General features: G+C 43.1%; 1 protein-coding gene across 1 annotated transcript in view; it reads left to right on the top strand.

The window, feature by feature from the left end:
• Window positions 1-20,584, top strand: part of Ca-alpha1T (Ca[2+]-channel protein alpha[[1]] subunit T) — a 105,122-nt gene extending 84,538 nt beyond the window's left edge. Inside the window, exons 15-25 of the mRNA XM_070288044.1 lie at window positions 9-934; window positions 998-1,207; window positions 4,116-4,230; window positions 8,904-9,059; window positions 10,256-10,438; window positions 10,602-10,841; window positions 10,910-11,077; window positions 11,137-12,476; window positions 12,728-12,920; window positions 12,981-13,130; window positions 14,883-20,584. Coding sequence (XP_070144145.1) covers window positions 9-934; window positions 998-1,207; window positions 4,116-4,230; window positions 8,904-9,059; window positions 10,256-10,438; window positions 10,602-10,841; window positions 10,910-11,077; window positions 11,137-12,476; window positions 12,728-12,920; window positions 12,981-13,130; window positions 14,883-17,738 — 6,537 coding nt within the window. The 3' untranslated portion in view covers window positions 17,739-20,584. The remainder of the gene's footprint in view (window positions 1-8; window positions 935-997; window positions 1,208-4,115; window positions 4,231-8,903; window positions 9,060-10,255; window positions 10,439-10,601; window positions 10,842-10,909; window positions 11,078-11,136; window positions 12,477-12,727; window positions 12,921-12,980; window positions 13,131-14,882) is intronic.
• Window positions 20,585-21,182: the final 598 nt, after the last annotated feature.

Raw genomic sequence — 21,182 nt, 5'->3', positions numbered from 1 at the left:
CCCTGCAGGTGAATCTACCCCAGACCATTGGCACCATCGCTAATCCCTATGCCGATTGCTCTGAGTTGGGCATTCACGATGCCATGACTTGCCAGGAGCTATTGGCCTTCTCCGTGGCCTTCTCGGCGGCCTTGCCCACGGGCCAGAGCACTCTTGAGTCCTTCTACACATCCCTGGCCCGCTGTGACCCACACACAGCGGAAGCATTAAAGGCACACCACAAGCCACGACCTCTAACGGCTGGCCAAAACCAGGGCCAGTCTCCTGCTGAAGCTGGAGTGGTGGCCACCACGGGAGCCAGCGAACCCGCTCAGACCCTGGAACCCGCCACCGTGTCGGCTGTGGTGGTGCCTGGGGAAAGTCAGACCGGTAACCACCGGCGCAAGGAGCACCATCACCAGCAGCACCAGCAGCAGTCGCATGGCTCCCACCACCATCACAATAATAACAACACCACCAGCCACAGTCGGAACGCCGGGGGCAGTCGGGCAAGGCAGTCCCGTGGCCGTGATAGCCATGCCCCCACCGGGAACTACATGGAGGACTATGCCTGCTGCTATGATCTCTACCAGAACGCTCTGTCGCCGCTGGACGAGCGCGGGCAGCGTCACAGGTCGCCGACAACGCGTTGCCTGATCGCCGTGTATCGTTGCTTGTCACGGGTCTGCAGCTGGGTGAGACGCTACATCCGGCGGCTGGTGGAGCACAAATACTTCCAGCAGGGCATCCTGCTGGCCATCCTGATCAACACCCTGTCCATGGGCATTGAGTATCATAACCAGCCGCCGGAGCTAACCGCCATCGTGGAGACGAGCAATGTGGTCTTTTCTGGCATCTTTGCCGTGGAAATGTTGCTCAAGGTGGTGGCCGAGGGTCCGTTCCGTTACATAGCCAATGGGTTTAATGTCTTTGATGGAATCATTGTGATCCTTAGGTGAGTGTTCGGGGGATCCTCCTGGAGATTTCTATTATTTAATCTTTCGATTGACTTTTGCAGCGCCATTGAGATATGCCAGCAGTTTGTGGGCAATGGAACTGGAGGCGGTGGCTCTGGTCTGTCCGTGCTAAGGACCTTCCGGCTGTTGCGCATCCTCAAGCTGGTCCGTTTTATGCCCAACCTGCGGCGCCAGCTGTTTGTGATGCTGCGCACCATGGACAATGTGGCTGTGTTCTTCTCCCTGCTCGTCCTGTTTATCTTTATATTCAGGTAAGTTTGCCGCGCTGATTAGCCTACACCAACACCAGGACACCACACCAACAACAACACCAACACAACACACCACAGACAGACAAAAGAAAAAATTATAAGAAAAGTACACACACAACAACAGCAAACACACACAAGAAGAATGCGGAGATAACAAAATGAATCGATGAAAAGAAAGAATATTCTATATAATCAACAATCGATAGCCCACCAGTTATCGAACGCGACCCTGCACAAAACAATCAAAAAAAAAAAAAAAAAAAAAAAAAAAAGAGTGACTAACCCAAAAAAAACCCGAGCCACAGAAACAGAAACAGTTCAGTTTCGCTAGCCCATAGCCAGTCGTCTAATGTCTAACAGTTCCTAGCGCCTCACTAGCTGCTTCCCACATAGCTAAACCCCAGATCCCGCCGCCAACCCACCAACCCACCTTGGCCAGCCATCAATTCATTACCACCCCCATTATCTCCCAAAGAAGTTTATCCAAAAGGCTTATAAAAAGTACTTAAGTAATTAATCTCAGTAAATAATTGCTTCTAGATAATTTGAGAGTTCCCAAAAAGGAATACGATTTCACAGTCTATCTCTCAGTAGACCTACAACTTGACTAGATTATAAATGATTCCCTAATTATTATAAATTATTAGTGATCTCTTGATTTAACTTGAAAAGATATTCCCAACCAGAAATTTCCCCAAAGTCGCCTCATAACCCCCTTTCATGCCATTATCATACACACACTGACACGTATCTCTTGAAGCCCTATTTCCCCCGGATTTTCCCAACCTCCTTCGACACGATCGTTTCAACTTCTTACCACTGTCCCATGCGTACCACTTGAGTATTGCCTATATGAGTAAAGATTTGCCTAAATGTCTCTCTATCTCTCTCTCTCTCCGTAAGCGATCTCCTAACGATTTCTCTCTCACACACCTCTTTTTCTTAAGCTCTAACTCTTGATCTCTTTCTCACTTACTATCTCTGAGTAACGTTTGGATAATATTGAAGAATCGTAGTTAGATGACGTTACTTGTTTGAGTAACTTTTTAAGCAATCGATCTCGTATCCGTACCAGCAAGAACCCTTATCACTTGATCTTGATCTCTCTATCTATCTCTCTCTAACAATATCTCCCCTCTCTCCCGATCCTGTTAACCCCTCTTTATGTCTCTCTCTAACCCTTAAAGTGCCGCTAGTTGTCGTACACCTCCTCGCTCGTTCACTTTGCATTACTCTTTCGAACACACAAACACTCGCTGAAACTGAGAAACACGGACAAATTGAGTGGACTTATGCTATATTTCTCCCTCTCTATTTTCCAAAATAAATCTCTTTCTAACACTCGATTTGATATCAAATTTCAAGCAACGACCGAGTCGCTTCTGATCAGTTTTTGTGAAATTCCTTCTTTACTTGGCTTTTCCAACACTCACTATCTCTATCGCTGTCTCCTTCTCTCACTCTCTCTCTCTCTCTGTATCATGATCATTTGGTTAAGTTAAGTTCCACACAAAACACCGCCACAACTACAGCAATAACAGCCACAGAAACAATTAGTTAGCTTAGTTAGTTAGCCAAAAACGCTTTATTCCATTTCAAATTAACTAAGTGTGTATCCTAGCTTCTTTTAGCGTTAACAAACACTGCCACACAGACACACTGCCACACATAAAAGCTCGGCTTGGTTTGAGGCTTGAAGGCTTTTGCTGCTCAGAGCTTCTTACACACTCACCTCAAAAAAGAAACACTCACGCGACACTCAAAAGACAAAAAGTATTTGGAAAAATAAATATTAAGAAAATATCCTTAAAGCAAAAAAAAGAACGTACGCTTACTTATTGTGTAGTTGCAGTCGCTGCAGTTTGATACATATACCTCTTATATACCCGTACTCTCTCTCTCTCTATCTCTATATATACCTATAAATATATATGATTACTCGTATTGATATACTCACACCACCTATGAATAACCACCAGTACAACAGCCACAACACCCACAGACACACACATTAGCTAGCTAGCCTAGTTGGTAAAGTAAAGTAAACGTAATCGAGTTTGTGTAGTTAGAATAGCAAAAACAGCTAACAGCCACACCAGACTCTATCTATATATATAAATATATAACTCCATATCACACACACAATATACATACATGTATTAACAAGCGAATAATGAACCGATCGAACGTTAAATGGAGCTGAACACGCAATCGAAGCCGACATCGTAACCGATAAACCAACTCAATAAATGTCCCAAAATAAACTCGCAAGAGAAACCTAAATACTAATCCTGAAAGATGAAAACAAAGTACAAACAACAGACAAGCCAAGGACCACCACCAAGTCTTTTCCCATTAATCGCAGGCTTAAGCTACTCCTTGTGACAGGAACTGTACCCTTGTTTCGTTTCCATTCTGTTCCGTCGTCCGTTGCCAGTCCATTGGGTGAGCCTTGATCCTGGAGGGGATCGCCATCACCATTTCTCCGAGTGTTTTATTTCCTTTTGCCGCTCACCTCGCTTACAAGAACACTTACTAGCTCTATCCTCTCTCTCTATCTCCTCTCTCTGCCTCTCATTCACTCACACTCTGTCTCTTTCTTTCTTAACTATCTCTCTCTCTTTCTATATTTTGTCTCTCTCTCTCTCTCTTCTCTCTTTGTCACACTCCACACAATTTAAAAAAAAAACCCACTAAAACCAAACCTATAATAATCGAATAAAATGAAAACCGAAAAATAAAATAAATACTTAAAAAAAAACTGTATGCTTAACACAACCCAAAAAACAAAACACAAAAATATATAAGAATATATCTTATTAAAATAAAATCGAAAAAAAAACAATCAAACAACAAAAAATCTATATATATCATATTATAAATCAACAAAACCAAACCATCACTTTAGTATACTCGGCATGAATCTGTTCGGATGTAAATTCTGCGAGAAAGTTAACGGAGAGATGATTTGCGATCGTAAGAATTTCGACAGCCTGCTCTGGGCGCTCGTCACAGTGTTCCAGGTAGACCCATTGCTATCAGCCTTATACCTTATGTAAACCTATATATATATATATATCTATACTACTACTACTACTACTACTACTACTCCTAATGTTACGCCATAATCTGCAACTTATATGATTACGATTAACTGTTCATGAAGAAAAAATGAGAAAAGAAAAGATAAACCCCGATGAAAACCCCAGAAGAAATACGTTACGATACGTTTGAGCATTTTGCTTTCTTCCGTCTTCCATCTTAATTTATCGTTTCGTTTTGATTTCCGCTTCCGTTTCAATTCGATTAACCGTTTGTTTTCCGCTTCAATCGATAACTGTCGTCCTCTCACTGTCTCGTCTGTCTGTGTGCGCTTTTGATTTTATGATTTTTTATCGATATGCATTTCGATTGCCAGACGTCGAGACCGCCGCTAGCCAGCCGTCTCGCTCGCTCGCACTAATTTGTGGTGTGTCCCTAATTGAGTGTGGTATCCTTTGATATTCATTTCGATTTCAATTAAGTCTCTTGATTTGGCATGCATGCGTTGACCGTTACGATTGTCGATTATCGGTTACCGATTAACGATGGCCGTTTAGCAATTACCGTTGCCTAACCATGTTAGTGTTAGTAGCGTTAGCCTTATCTCGTTGGCATTACCGTTGGTTGCCCTTCCCGTTATCGTTATCTGTTATCGAGTTCCTTAGCAAGCAGCGCGCATCCGCATGTCGTTCGTTAACGGAGTATTCGTCTGAGAATGTGAATATAATATATATGAGTATGTAGAGTGAGTGCTGCAGCAGCCAGCACTCATAAGCTCCATGAATGTATGAATGTATGAATTTGTGTGATGTACATTGCACCAGGTAAGCATTTCCGTTCGAGTTTGTTTTGCGCTTTGCATGATCCATCTTGTGTACATATAAATATATAAATCTTTGTACGTCTAGTTATATACTCTTTAAACTATAGAACTCTGTTTTTGCATCCAACATTTGCCTCGACTCGAACACTCTGCATACACCTCCGAAAACACACTGTTTGTCACTCTCTTTTACTCTCTCTCTCTCTCTGTCTGTCTCTTTCTCTCTGTCTGTATCATGTGCTCTTCTTACGCTTCGATTTTTGTCTCACACTCTTTGCTCTATGTCCTATGTCTAAGTGTATATCTATCCCTAGTCCATATTTGCTATTCTAGACTCTAAGTTGTATAGAACTCTGCCCGAAAACCACCCGAAACCTCTGAAAAGAGAACTCTCTCTGTCTCTGTCTCTTCCTCAAAACACGCCCACACACACACACATGTAACACGTGCATAACCAACCAACCGAATCCCAATGTAAACTAAGCTGACCCCTGACCCAAGACCCCCCAAGACCCTGAGACCCAGGCACACGCACATCATATACGTACATGCCAACACACATACAGATTCTCCTTGGTAGAGTCCTTGAGAGAGTTCAGAACTCTCTCCCAGAAAGCAAGGCCACCAATTGTAAATTTAAAAAAAGGTCTCTTTTTCTCTAAAAACTTTTTGTAAATATATATAGTATGAGGCCCCTTGCCCCCCACTCTGTATATAAAAAGACAGAACAGAACCTCCTTCGAGGACAGCGTAGAGAAGAAGATTCCCAGGCATCATCCGATATCTAGAGAAGACGAGACTATAGTCTCGGTTCTCTCTCACCCTTTGATGCAACTGTACAGGGACCTCTAGCTGAACCCACTCGTTTATATCCTTAAATTTAAGAATCGCAACTATATACATAATATATATATATAAAAATATATACTTTATATATATATATATGAACCCAGCTCTCTCTCTCTCTATATATATATATATCTATGAACCAGTTTATATAGCCATTAATGAACTATGATAACAGACACACATCTATGACTCTATAAATAAATACATATGTATACGGTATATATAAAACATATATATAAACCTGCAGCATACTCGGCATGTATCTGTTTGGCGGTAAGTTTTGTAAATTTTTGGACGAATCCGGACTCGAACGCGAGTGTACGTGTCCCGAAATAATCAGCCGTCATCCGCAATGTGAGTGCGATCGCAAACACTTCAACAACATATTATGGGCCACAGTCACAGTATTTCAAGTAAGAACAATTAAACAGCAATAAACTACCGAACCCGAACCCGAACCCGAACCCGAACCCGTTCCACCCAGAACCCTCCATCCCTCCAGGCTCCCCACTGTACCCCCCGTATACCCACTGTATCCACCTGTACTTTTAAACAACAGTTACAACAGTTACCTGTAAAACCCAGTCTGAAATTCTTGCGATTTTGACAAAGTATTTAACAATTTCTCACGTATATCCACGAAAGTTCCCCAGTTCCTAGTTTCTGCTCTCTTTCTCTTTGGCCTCTCTGTTTGATTTCACTTTCGTTGTCCTGATCCTAGCCTTATCTTAGTATTATCCAGTTATCAAGTTGGTTGTATTCCTTGAGTTCTCTCTTGATCAGCTTTGTTTCGACTTTATTTTCGATTTTATTTCGATTTTGATGCCAGCAAATGTAGCTGTAGAATTAAACAAACACACGCTTTAAACCATACATCTCGTGAACACTGAGGGAAAAACATTGTTCCATAATCAGATTTTCTGTAAATAATGTGAATACAACACAATCGATAAGGATCGATTTTGCTGTACCTTTATTTACTTTTAACTCAAATAATTAATTTGTAAATCAAATCAGAAGGTTCCTTACCACAAAACAAGCCTTTGAAAATCATTTATCGAAATGATCGATTAATTTAGTAAGATCAAAGATGTTTTTAATATTTTAAAAATTAAATAATAAACTAGAGGTTAATTATATAAATATTTTCATTGTAAAGCTATCTAGCTAAATCAAAAACCAGATTATAGTTCAATAACAGCCCCGATAAGTTCGATAGCTTACTGCCAAACTTATCGCCGAAAGGCAATGCCAGTTTTTGCGGCAACTGTACCTTTAAAATAAGATCAAGGCTTGCCACGGAGCCTTAGAACTAGGCTCTTCCACATTTGCTGCTACTTTGCCCCCCGAACTCTCTCTCTCCCCATCTCTCACTCAGTCTGTCTCTTTCATCACACGCTCCACATTTTGTTGCATGCTTTTTGGGATATTCTCACCAGACTCTCCCCTCTGCCTTTGGCTTATGGCTTTCGGCTTTTCGAATCAGTTTTCCAAATCAGTTCAGAGACCACACACATGCACACACCCATTGAAAATATGTATATATTTGATTTAAGTTTTCCGTTTGTTCGTTGGTTTGTTTGTTTGTTGCTTCCGTTGGCTTGTTGAAAAGGAAACGAAAGTCTTTATTTCTGAATTTGCTGCTGCCGCTGCTGCTGCTTATAACCCCAATATCTCTTGCTATTTTCCTCCTCCACCTTAGTCCTAATAATCAGTTTGACCAAGCTATATAAAAAGCGTTACTTATACATATATTTATATTTAAAGTTGCTTATGCGCAATGCAAATGTACAGCCACAAAAGATTAGAAACAAAAACGAAATCAATTTAATTTGCTTTTTCCATAAACCGCATTCGTATACTGTATAGCAAAAACAAAATAAAAAATATATATATAAATTAAAAATGAAATAGAAAACTCCATTGGCGCACCTTGTGTACAGAGAGAAAACTCAATGAAAAATTCAAGTTTTTTACAAATTCCTATGCAAGAGTTTTTTTTTGTGCGCCTTTTTGCTCTTTGATTTAGAACGGAAGTCCTGGCCACTTCTCGTTAATTATTTGCTCTTGGCTTTGCTTCTAGCATATATATGTTTTAGTTTGGATTATGGATTTTTCGGTTTAGTTTTGCTTTTTGCTTTTTAAGTTATGTTTTGTACGCCACACCACGAATTATTGTTTGAAATAGGCTCGAGCAGCCCACAGCCGGAGGCTATAGTTAAGGCCAAGTCCAGCCTTGGTCTTTCACCTTCTATATACATATATCTTCAAGCCGACCTATATCCAGGTGTTTCTTAATTAAAATGAATTTACCCGGCTTGGCTTGAGCATTCTCTCACCTGTGTCAGTGTCCTTTCAGGATATATCTTAAGTTTTGCTTATTTCACGTATGCGCCTGAGTTAAACCGACTTTCGTTCGATGTGAAAACCGCAGGTGATCGAAAAGCTAGTGTTTCCTCTGATCACCCTAACCACCCTATGAAGCTATATGTATGTGGCACTGACCACTGCAATATAACACCGTTTGCCGTTACTCTCTCTCTATCTATCTCTCTTGCTCTCTCTCTTGCTCTCTCTGTCTCTGTCTGTCTTTTGGCATATTTCGTGTTTCGTAACTAATTACTTGCCTTTGCTTTCCTTACGTTTCTTTACTTTTACTTGCCACAAAACGCCACAATGACAAAAATTATAAAAAATTTGTTTATTCCGTATTTCGTTCTTTTTTTTCTTTCGCTTCTTTCGATATGTATCGATACATTATCGATATCGTGTCTCACGACATATGTATATCCATGCGTATGTATGTTATATCTGCACCACGTTTGCCGCCCGCCACTGCAATCGCCACCGTTCAACAACAACAACAACAACAACTGATACTCCAAAAACTCCAACAAAACTCCAACAACCAAAAATCAACAACAACATCAACAAAAAACGAAAAAAAAAAAACGAACAACAACAACAACAAAATGTTTTTAGATTCTAACGCAAGAGGATTGGAACGTCGTGCTGTTCAACGGAATGGAAAAGACAAGTCATTGGGCCGCATTGTACTTTGTGGCCCTAATGACATTCGGCAATTATGTGCTCTTTAATTTATTGGTGGCCATTTTGGTTGAGGGATTCAGTTCAGAGGTAGAGTTTTGCCAACAAACAAATCCCCTTGTCCCCCAAAAGCCCACTTCCCCCATACCAGTCTTCCCCAGAGTTTCGCGGATTTAAAATTATATTGAAAATATCAGAAGAATTTCTTTGATTCTTCTTTTGAAATTAATTATATATATTTGCGTTGATTTTATACGCTTGCCATGCTTCAGGGTTTTGATATTGAAAATATAGGGGATTAGTACTTAGACAGGAGATATGTCTACATATTATTTCAGGTATTTTTACTCAATTTTTTATTATTAATTTATTAGGATTTTAATTGCAATTTGGAAAAAAGGTCTGAATTATTAGCATTTTTTAAATCTATATTTATAAATATATTTATATGATAATTAAATCAAAATTTAAACCCTTAAAAAAATTTAAAAAAAAATGGATGAAAAATCAAAACCTAAAAAAATCATAACTCTCCCAAAAATGCAATAATTTTAATATGGTAAACAGTGTTAAGTTTGTTTTTATTAGCTTAACAAATCTGCTTACTTAATTGGACAATTTAAAAAATTAATTTTTTTTTTCAATTTTTTAGAATTTTAATGATGTAACCCCTTATAAAATTTTGAAAAAATTTATAAATTTTTTTTTTTTGCCAGACATAGCTAGATAGAGTCGGCTGTTGATGCTGATCAAGAATATATATGATTTATAGGGTCGCAAATGACTTCTTCACCCTGAAAATATTTGCATTTTAAAAATCGATATTTTTAATATTTAATATTATATTTAATATTTTATTAAATGCAACTATTTTTTTAGACAAATCAAAGTCTAAAAACCATAACTTAGTCAAAACAAAGGCATTCATTTAAATTCGAAAACCTTTTCCTTGTTTATTTGTAAAAGGCTTAATGAGTTTTAAAATTATAGAAAACATGTTTCGATAGATTAAACAATTTAAAAAATTTTAATTTAAATTGAATTTACAAAATCAATACCACAAATTGAAGCATTGGCAAGCGTCGCGTGACCGATCCTCCCCAAAAAAACCAATTTATCGAAAGGCCGGACCAGTTCGCCTTGAGGCAGCCAGCGATGAAGGGACCACCTGCAGCGTCCCATCATGACCCGCCCAAGACCGCTCCCAGACCAAGACCAAGATCCACGATCCAAGATCCACGTCGCGTTGACGAGAAAGTCTAATTTTGAAATTTTGATTCCCTCAGCGAAATGAACGTCGCGAGCGCGAACAGCGCGAGTTGGTTAAGAAACTGCGCGAGGAGACGCTGGCCGAGAACTACAGCGATGGTATGTACGATGAGTCCCGGAGCGAGGCCGACTCCTCGACCACCAATGACAGTTACTACGAGGTGCGCAACCGCTGGCGCTCGGCGGAGGATGTGCGCAAGGTAAGTGCCATGGCAGACGAGGTGTCCAGCGAGTGTGAATGTGTCCCGAAGTGTGTGTGTTTGCATGCTGCATGCCCTAGAGTGTGTGTGTGTGTGTGTGTGAGTGTGAGTGGGTGCCAGTGGTGTGCCAGAGTTGTGTATCCTTCTGGTACCGCCCCTCCAGCTGCAGGATTCCGCGGAGCTAATCATCGAGGCCAAGAGCAATGTGCACCGCCAGCGCCTGCTGCAGCCCAGCCAGGATTATCAGATCAACGAGCTGCCCGCCTCGTCTGCCACGCCCCCGGCCGCCTCAGCCGGCGAAAGGGAGCGGGACAGAGATCGCGATCGAGATCGAGAGGCGGGCGGCAAGCTGGGCCCGCTGGAGGATGGTGCTCATGGAAAGCCACGTGGCGGCCTCAAAAAGGTAAGAGAGCCAGACATCAACACTTGACACCTGATAGCACCCACACCACCTGTCGTCCTTGCACACAGACATACTCCATCAAGGAGCGACGCAGCGAGCCGGGTGGATCGCGTCTCTCCAAAATGCGGCTGGTAAGGGATCCGCCCATCATAACCACCACGGCGGCCACGCCGCAGGACTCGCCCAGCACCACCCTAGAGCCGGGCATGAGTTTCCGCCAGTGGGGGGACATGGAGGTGAGTAACCAAATCTCTGATCTCCTTCCTTTGTCTAATCTGTATTCCCCAAAACACAGCCCCAACCGCCACCGTCTCCTTCGCTGCTGAGACCTCCCAACATCTTTAGCGGCGGCCAGCGTAGTCTGGACGAGGGCATACCCTCCATCGATCTCATCCCGCCCTCGCCGGTGCTGGCCCACAAGCCCCTGAATATCCTAAATGCCAGCCAGCTGGGCATGGGCATGGGCATGGGTATGAGCACCGGAGCCGGAGGCAGTGGAGCCTGCAGCACGGCCAGCATGCATAGCGTGATCATAGACGACATCTCCAAGAGCTCCAGCTCAACGGCGGCCGCCACGCCCATCTACGTGCCCACCATTTCGTCCACAGCGGAGGCGCAGAGTCTCAACGATGTGAGTGTGGGTCCAAGTCCCAGTGGGGCATCAACCAGTGGCAGTTCCTCCAGCGAGCGTTTACCACTGGCTCCGCCACCAGCTGCCACCCCACAGCAGCTGGCCAGTGGCAGTGGCAGCTTCAAGCAGCGCTTCCGAAAAGGCAGCTCCAAGAAGCGTAGAACCCAGACCAGTACGTCCTCGGCCCTCGAGGAGGGTCAGGCCCAGATGCAGGAGGAGGACGAGGAGCAACAGCAGCATCCCCATCCCCATCCCCAACCCCATCATCATCATCTGAACAATGGCAGCGCCAAGGAGACCAATCGCCTGAGTCCCCAAAACTCCATCAGGCGGCTGTCCAACACGCTGAGCATTGGCAGCGGACCTGCCTATGGAGCGGGCAGCCGGCGAGCCTCGGCCTGCATCTTCAACTCGCAGGTGTACCAGAATCTAAACCAGCCGCCCAAGCTGAGACCCGGTTCGGGACAGCGCCGGATGAGCTCCATTGAGCTGGCGTTCAGCAAGACATCGCACTTGAACCTGCACAATCTGGAGGCCAACCGGAAGTCGCTGTCGTACACGAACTCCAAGATGGACCTGGACAAGTGGAACAAGTCGTATGGCAATCTCAACGATCCGGACAACATGCTGCAGCAGTACATGGAGGCGCGGGACAAGCGCAAGAACTCCATCAGTCACTACAACCTCAAGAAGCGGCTCGAGGAGAAGGAGCTGCAGCAGCTGCAGCAGCTCCACCAGCAGCAGCTGCTCCAGCAACGGCAGGACTCCTTCTCCTCGGCAAGTCCGCAGCAACAGCAGCAGCAGCATTCCGGTGGCCACCGCTTGTCCAAGGATCTGCAGCAGCAGCAGCAGCAGCTGGCGATGCAGCCACATTCCATTTCCATGGTGCCACATGGCGGCGAGCGAGTCTCGAAGCTGAGGATGCTCATCGAGCAGCTCACGCCCAAGCACTTTACCACCGAGCGCGAGGACTACTCGCTCTACATATTCCCCGAGGACAATAGGTGGGTGAATCCTGGAAGATTCTCTAAGGGACTAGTGTTGACATTGAGGGTATCAAAGATACAGCTCTCTCTTTGAAGTATCTTTGAGATATTAAATTATTTCTCAAAGTATCGAAGATTGTTTTCCCCCCGAGCGGAAAATTCAATTTGAACTTTGTCTGCTAGTTTTTCCTTCACTTCCTTTTGCATCTCTCTCTGGCTCAACCTTTTCCACCTCTCTCTCAACCTGTCACTCCCACTGTTTCCCTTAGGTTCCGGCAAATCTGTACGTGGTTCGTCAACCAGAAGTGGTTCGACAATGTGGTCCTGCTCTTTATAGCGCTCAACTGCATCACCTTGGCAATGGAAAGACCAAACATCCCTCCAACCAGCACCGAAAGATTGTTCCTGGCCACAGCCAATTACGTGTTCACCGTTGTCTTTACCGTCGAAATGTTTATCAAGGTAAAGGTCCTTTGATATCCTTATATCCTTTTCGGATTAATCTAAAATATATTCTCGTAGGTAGTGGCCACTGGCATGTTTTATGGCCACGATGCCTACTTCACCTCCGGCTGGAATATCATGGACGGATCTTTGGTTACCATTTCCATAATTGATTTGTTAATGTCCCTGATTAGCGAATCGAGTCCGAGGATATTTGGGATTTTAAGGGTAAGTACGGCCCCGGGACAGGTAGAGCTATCCCGCCGAAGCAGTTGATCTTCAGAAACAAGCGATTGCCACCAGCGCGCAGACCATCAAATCAGCCAGAAAAGCTACAAGAACCACGCCCAGATCCGACCACGCCCATTATATATAGAATCTAACCTGATATGGCTGCTGGGCTGTGCACGCGGATCAGAAAAGCTATCGCTATCGCTCTGTCTATGTCTCGCTTTCACTGAAAACACCTAGAGCTGTCTTTCTCTTTCTCTCTATCTATCTGCCTCTTTCTGGTTTCTTAATCTTAATGATTGGCCCTCTCTGTCTTTATATGTGCTATCTCTTTCACTTACACACACTCACACACGAAAACACTTTCCGAAAACTCTTTCGTTTTGGTTTCCTACCTCTAAATCGGGTCTCTCTCTCTATTTCTATATATAAATATTGTATATCGATCTGAAACTCGCAGGTAAATTTCCGCTGTCATAAGCGTTAAATCAGCAAAGAAACAAAACAAAAAATCCGAATTGCGTTCACCATTTATTATGTGTGTGTAGAAAACCCTTTTCCCCAAGAAAACTTATATATAAAATTCCCCAAAAAACAAAATTTAAGTATCTTGTTGACTCGCCTTCATTGCGTAATTGTATTGTAAATAGTTTACCCTTATCCTAATAATTTTGGTAGGGATATGACACTGTAAGCTTAACAAAGTAAAGAAGCCTTAAAAATATGACTTAAAAAATAATTTAAAATTGTTATTTCTACTCCCTTTCCATGCAAATTCTTCAGTCTTCTAGTTTTTTTTTTTTCAAATTCAAAGACTTCATTAGTAGTTAGTGTCATACCCCTATATCTCTGCCCAAGCCAGTGCCAGTCCAAGTCTTACCCAGAAACATCCTCATCTATAGTTAATATAAATTATAAATTACACCCAGTATACATCCGCTTTAACTCATAAATATTCATTTTGAATTGTCAGTATTACCGTTCACTTGACTTGCTTTGTTGTTCAGGCAATGTTGACCATAAATCTTGTGGCTTTGAAAATGAAAGTTTAATTTATTTTAAATTATTTTATTTAATTTGTTTTAATTAAGTATTAAATTTAATTTTTTTAAATTAATTTATTTTAAAATTTTATTGAATTATTTAAATATATATTTTAATTTAATTATTTAATTGAATAATTTCATTTAATTATTTTATTTCTTTTTTTAATTTTATTATTATATTTAATTATTTAATATAATTATTTAATTTAATCTGTCATTTCATATTTAAATTTCATTATTTAATTTCATTAATTAATTTCAATATTTAATTAATTATTTAATTTAATTATTTAATTTACTTACGTCACTTAATTAGTTATTTAATTATTTCCTTATAAAACTACCTCGTTTTATGCTTTATTTCCCAAGCTGAGTTTCTATTTGCATTTAATACTTACAATTAATTCCTCTTTTTTTAGAGCCCATTTTGAAGCCGGTTGCTACACTGATTTTGAATTAAATAATTTATTAAATTTAACAATAATTGAAATAGTCACCTTTCACCGTTGCTACTTGCTTTCATGCTTACTTACATGTTGCCCGGTGACGCCGCCTGGCGGCGTCCTGTGCGCGCAAGCAGTGCGAACGGAAATCCGCCAGCCGATGCACGAACCACATCCAAGCTCAATTAATCAAAGGAAACTGTCGTTTCTTTCTCCTTTTCTCTCGTTTCCCCCCTTCTCTTCGCCGTGTCCTTTACCAGGTGTTTCGACTACTCCGATCCTTGCGGCCGCTGCGGGTGATCAACCGCGCCCCGGGTCTGAAACTAGTCGTGCAAACGCTCTTATCGTCCCTGCGTCCCATCGGCAACATCGTCCTGATCTGCTGCACCTTCTTCATCATCTTCGGCATCCTGGGCGTGCAGCTGTTCAAGGGCACCTTCTACTACTGCGAGGGCGAGAACATCAAGGGCGTGCGCAACGCGGACGAGTGCCGCCGGATACCGGGCAACGTTTGGACAAACCGGAAGTACAACTTTGACGATCTGGGCAAGGCTTTGATGTCCTTGTTTGTCTTGAGCTCCCGCGATGGCTGGGTGAACATCATGTACACTGGACTCGATGCCGTTGGCGTTGACCAACAACCGATTGTCAACTACAACGAGTGGCGGCTACTGTACTTCATTGCCTTCATCCTGCTGGTGGGCTTCTTCGTGCTCAACATGTTCGTGGGCGTGGTGGTGGAGAACTTCCATCGGTGTCGCGAGGAGCAGGAGAAGGAGGAGAAGATCCGGCGGGCGGCCAAGCGGGCGCTGCAAATGGAAAAGAAGCGCCGCCGGATGCATGAACCTCCCTACTACACCAACTACACGCCCACCCGGATGTTTGTCCACAATGTGGTCACCTCCAAGTACTTTGATCTGGCCATTGCCGCCGTCATTGGGCTGAATGTGGTCACCATGGCCATGGAATACTACCGGATGCCCAATCCCCTGAAGTACGCCCTGAAGATCTTCAACTACTTTTTCACGGCGGTGTTCATACTGGAGGCCAACATGAAGCTGGTGGCTCTCGGCTGGAAGCTGTACCTCAAGGATCGCTGGAACCAGCTGGACGTGGGCATTGTCCTGCTCTCCATTGTGGGCATCGTCCTCGAGGAGCTGGAGACCAAGATTATACCGATCAACCCCACCATCATTCGGGTGATGCGTGTGATGCGCATTGCCCGTGTCCTCAAGCTGCTGAAGATGGCCAAGGGCATAAGGGCTCTGCTGGATACCGTGATGCAGGCATTGCCCCAGGTGGGCAATCTGGGGCTGCTGTTCTTCCTGCTATTCTTCATATTTGCTGCTTTGGGCGTGGAGCTATTTGGGCGACTCGAGTGCTCCGATGAGATACCCTGCCAGGGGCTGGGCGAGCACGCGCACTTCGCCAACTTTGGCATGGCTTTCCTCACATTGTTTCGCGTAGCGACTGGCGACAATTGGAACGGCATCATGAAGGACACGCTGAGGGATAATTGCGATGACGCGGCCGATTGTGTACGCAATTGCTGCGTCAGCTCGGTTATTGCTCCCATATTCTTTGTGATATTCGTGCTAATGGCGCAATTCGTTTTGGTGAACGTCGTCGTGGCTGTACTGATGAAACACCTCGAGGAGAGCCACAAGCAAATGGAAGATGAGCTCGATATGGAGGTGGAGCTCGAGCGCGAGCTGGTGCGCGAACAGGAGTTCGCCCAAGAGCAGAAGCTGTGCCAGCAGCTGGCGGAGGCGCAATCAAAGGCGGCCGCTCCACCGCGTCCCCTTGCCAAGGTCAAGTCGCTGCCCAAGAACTTTATCTACAGTACCCCATCGCTGGATAAAAAGTTTCCAGCAAATCCCAGCTCGAGTTTGACCAGCTCGGCGGCCACGAATCTTAACCAGGCAGCGTCGGGAGCGACTATTCCTGGCACAGGAATGGGAACGGGAGCGGGAGCGGGAGCTGGAGCTGGAGGCCGTCGCCAAACCGTTCAATATTTCAACCAGCCACAGACTGTCCTCGGCCTGAGTCTGGCCGAGATGGGCGGCACGCTGACGCCTCAGGCGCTCGGCGCCCGGTTGGGTGAGCCCTTCGGCGGTTCAGCGACGGCAACGGGAGGTGGAACGGGTGATCTGCCGGCTGGTGGCAGTGCCGGCCTCCCATTACCGCCGCTGGATAATCGCCGCCGCGGGCGTCGCGCCTCCGCGGCCGCCGGCTTCCGTAAGCGCGGCGTGCTGTCCAAGGAGCGCTCGCTGGACGAGCAGGCCATCCGACGACGCAACCTGGAGGCCAAGCGCACCAGCTGCGACTCGCTGCCCTGGGGCGGAGACGCCCTCGACTATAGGCGCGGCACCATCTTCGAGAGCCTCGAGTCGTCGGAGGGCGGTGTGCAGTCGTCGGCGGTGCCCTATGACATCCGGAGCGTGCGCAGCGCGGATGTGGGCCATATGGACAACACCTCGGAGAGCGAAACCCTGGCTGTGGTTAGCTCGCTGGTGGCCACGCCGGTCACACCGCTGCCGCTGCCACTGCCACCGACCCAGCCCACGCCTCCACCGATGGCCATAACAATGCCCATGGAGCTGTCGCTACCATCGCCGATGCCCATGCCAATGCCCATGCCCATGGCTATGCCCCTGGCCCCACGACGACCCTTTGGCTGGTCGCAGTCCGTCGATCAGGGCTGCATGAGGAGCAGCCTGCTCCTGTCCGTGCCCCGGTCCATGCCGCCGCGCAGCCGCAGCGGCAGCACCAAGCAGCTCTTCAAGCAGCAGGCCCTCGACGAGGACGCCGACATGGACGAGAGCTCGCTGCTGCTGCCAGCTCAGGCAGGATCTGCAGGTTCGGGATCCGTTTCTGTGTCCGTTTCCGGTTCCGGTTCGGTGGCTGCTGCCACTTCGTTGGACATGGGCAACGATGCCAAGCCGCCGGCGGATGTGTCCGGCCTGAGCAAGTCGGACTCGGCGGACATTTTGCGGATCATCAGCGAGCGGCGGCGCATGGACCAGCGGGAGCAGCAGGACAACGAGGCGGAGGACAGGGACAGTGACTACAAGGAGCTGCTGTTGGTCAAGTCGCCGCAGTCCTCCATGGACTAGATCCTAGATATATATATCCTTGCAACCTATAAATATGTATGTAACGTATGTAATCCGGGACGAAGGTCACCTTAGTCCTGGATTCCACCTCCCCAACACACACACACACACACACACATTAGGAGAATACTTTAGGAGGCTTTCAGGAGGAGGAAATTTACCACTAAAACGATAGGCAATAGATGATAAACGATAAGCGATAACGATCGCAGAGCATGCAAAGAAGTAAAAACAAATGTAATGTTTAATCGATAGCAAATACAACTTAAAACGGTAAACGATAAATGGTAAAAAGTATTCTTAGCCAAAAAAAATAAAATGAAAGAGTTGTAAAAGTAAAAGAGAAAGTAAAAGTAAAAGAAAACGTAAGAAAAACGAAAAGTAAACATTAAAGTAAACGTAAAAGTAAAAGCGATAATTGGTAAAAACTATTCTTAGCCAAAAAAAAATATAAAATAAAATAAAAAGAAAGAGTTGTAAAAGTAAAAGAAAACATAAGAAAAAGCAAAAAGTTAAGGTTAAAGTAAACGTTAAAGTAAACGTAAATGTAAACGTAAAAGTAAAAGTAAAAGTAAAAGTAAAAGTAAAAGTAAAAATAAAATAGTAAACGTAAAAGCAAAGCAAGTAAGCTAAATTGTCAACTGTTTTTAGTGCAATCCTACGGTTTTCATAACTTTAACAAACCAGAACTTATAAGAACAAAAAACTATACGAGGAAAAGGAGCAGCGTAGCTACGTTTCACGTTGATTAGAGTGTTTTCCGTTTCAAGTAGCAGCCGAGATTACCAAAAAAAATAAACAAACAAAAACGATAACGATGCCCGATGACGATTATATACAAGTGTTATATGCGATTTACATATATACAGTTAAATATACATACATATATACACATATATATATGATACTTATAGCGATACTGCATACACACATACAAAAAAGATAAAAACATGATGGAAATTTGTGAACAAAGAATCATCAACTCTGTGATTAGCTCTTAAAGTTGAAACCGTTTATATACGATACACCGGAAACACGATCTGTATATATAGGAAGCCTGTATGTATGCATATGTATTTGAGTGTATTTTATGTAGCGTAGCCCCAGGAAAACCCCTAAAAACAGAGGCAGAAACCGAAAGCAGTTGAAAGCAGTTGAAAGCAGAAAGCATAAAACAGAAACCAGAATTGATAAGCAATAGAAAAAACTGTAGCTCTTAAGATTGTACCTAAACCTAACCTAAAACAAACGAGAAAAACAAAATGGCGTTCTTGGCAGGAAATCCGGTTAAAAGGGGCAGAACATGGACCTTGTGCAAACGAATTTACTTAGGTACTTAAACACACACACTAGAACAATGGAACACCCTTACTATTACGATCTGGTCGACAATCTTTGCTCACCTCTCTCCCTTTCTATCTCTGCCTATATCTCTCTCCCTCTCACCAAAGGCTTCCAAAAAACTCCAGACTCTAGGACCCCCACACACAGTGCCAAGGCCAATGCATTAAGGTTAAAAGTTCAAGGACTTTTGTGTTTTTTTTTTTTTTTTTAATATAAAAACAACCCAAATAATTCTCAGACATTTGAACTACAAGAAAAGGAAGAACTTAAAAAGGTAGCATTTATAAAACAAAACCCAGAGAAGTAGTAGAAACTTAAAGATTAATATTTAATGACTATATAAAGTGTATATATGGAACTATCAACGAATTACAATAGAGAGTATTTCTAGGCACTTGATTGCAGCGTAAAAAAAAAATATAATACGAGTAGAACAAGACAAGGATAGATGATGATCTAGATCAGTGGTCGGCATCCCTACATACCTTCCCACTGATCTAGATCGCGATTAACACTAACTTAACACTGTCAATTTTTTAAAAAACATGATCTAAGCTAATTTTTCAAAGGAAACCCCTGGAAATGGAAACCGAAAGGAAGGACAACAATTTTACACTCTTTGTACACACTGTTACTGTTACTGTAGGAAAGAAAAACAAAAACAAAAAGAAACGAAAAGGAAACGACAAAAGGGAAGTGAAGTTAAGAAGAAGAATAGGAGCTCTCCAGTTTAGATAAACTTTAAAATCAAACTTAGCAAAAAACAAGAAAGAAAGCTAACTTCGGCACGCCGAAGTTTGTATACCCTTGCAGATTGGTTTTCATATTTATGTCATAAATTATAATGCCGAAAACAGACACTAAACTGAGTTACATACCATTTTACCTATACTTATTATGTTTGCAGTTTGACAGTTACAGTTATACATTCCCAGCTTTACATTTTCTCTACATCTGATCGCTTCTATGGCTGCTATATGATATAGTTGTCCGACTTTCATAAAATGTATACCAAAATTCTATAATAATAAGTAAAGCTCATATCTCAGAGTAGATGAAAATACATTGAAAAACAACGAAGTTATAATTTTTTCTATTACTTTCCCTATCGTTCCTATGGCAGCTATAAGATATAGTCGTCCGATTGTCATAAAATTTTTACCAAAATTTTGAAATAATACCAGAAGCTCATGTGTCAAAGTAGATTAAAATACGTTGAAAAACAACGAAGTTATAATTTTTTTGATTAATTTCCCGATCGTTCCTATGGCAGCTATAAGATATAGTGGTCCGATTTTCATAAAATTTTTACCAAAATTCTGGAATAATATAAAAAGGCTATATCTCAAAAATGATGGAATAATATTGAAAAACAGCCAAGTTAAAATTATTGTTCTAAAAATTTATTGAACATTTGTATGGCAGCTATATGATATAGTCGTCCGATCCGGCCCGTTCCGACATATATAGCAGTGAGAGTATATAGAAGACTATATGCAAAGTTTCATTCAGATAGCTTTAAAACTGAGGGACTAGTTTGCGTAGAAACGGACAGACGGACAGACGGACAGACGGACATGGCTAGATCGACTTGGCTGTTGATGCTGATCAAGAATATATATACTTTATAGGGTCGGAAAGGTCTCCTTCACTGCGTTGCAAACTTCTGACTGAAATTATAATACCCTGCAAGGGTATAAAAAAAGGATTCGGGCGAAAGCGAAGGAGACAACAAATTTAATTATATGATAATTTCATCTGTGCCTTTCTCTACGAATATATATATATACACAAATATATATACAATTTATACAAATTTATTCGACAACAAAATCGCCCTCTCTCTATCTCTCTCGCCTAGCTCCAGTCCCCTGTCTCTCTCTAGATATAACTATCTATCTCTCCCTATCTCTGTCTCTGTCCCTCTCACACAAACTCACCACAGACACCACGCAAGCAGTGCGACGGCAAGGCGTAACGTAAACCGAAAGCAATCCAAGCAGTGCATGGCGTTGTAAACTAAGAGAAAGCAGTGCTAGGCAGTTCTGAAAACTATTAAAAAAAAAACTAAAAAACGTAAAGAAAACGAAACCAAACAAT

Source organism: Drosophila kikkawai, chromosome X (genome assembly GCF_030179895.1).
Source record: "Drosophila kikkawai strain 14028-0561.14 chromosome X, DkikHiC1v2, whole genome shotgun sequence".
NCBI classification, from domain to species: domain Eukaryota; kingdom Metazoa; phylum Arthropoda; class Insecta; order Diptera; family Drosophilidae; genus Drosophila; species Drosophila kikkawai.
The sequence above is the reverse complement of the archived record's forward strand: the minus strand, read 5'-3'. Positions and strand labels throughout refer to the sequence as shown.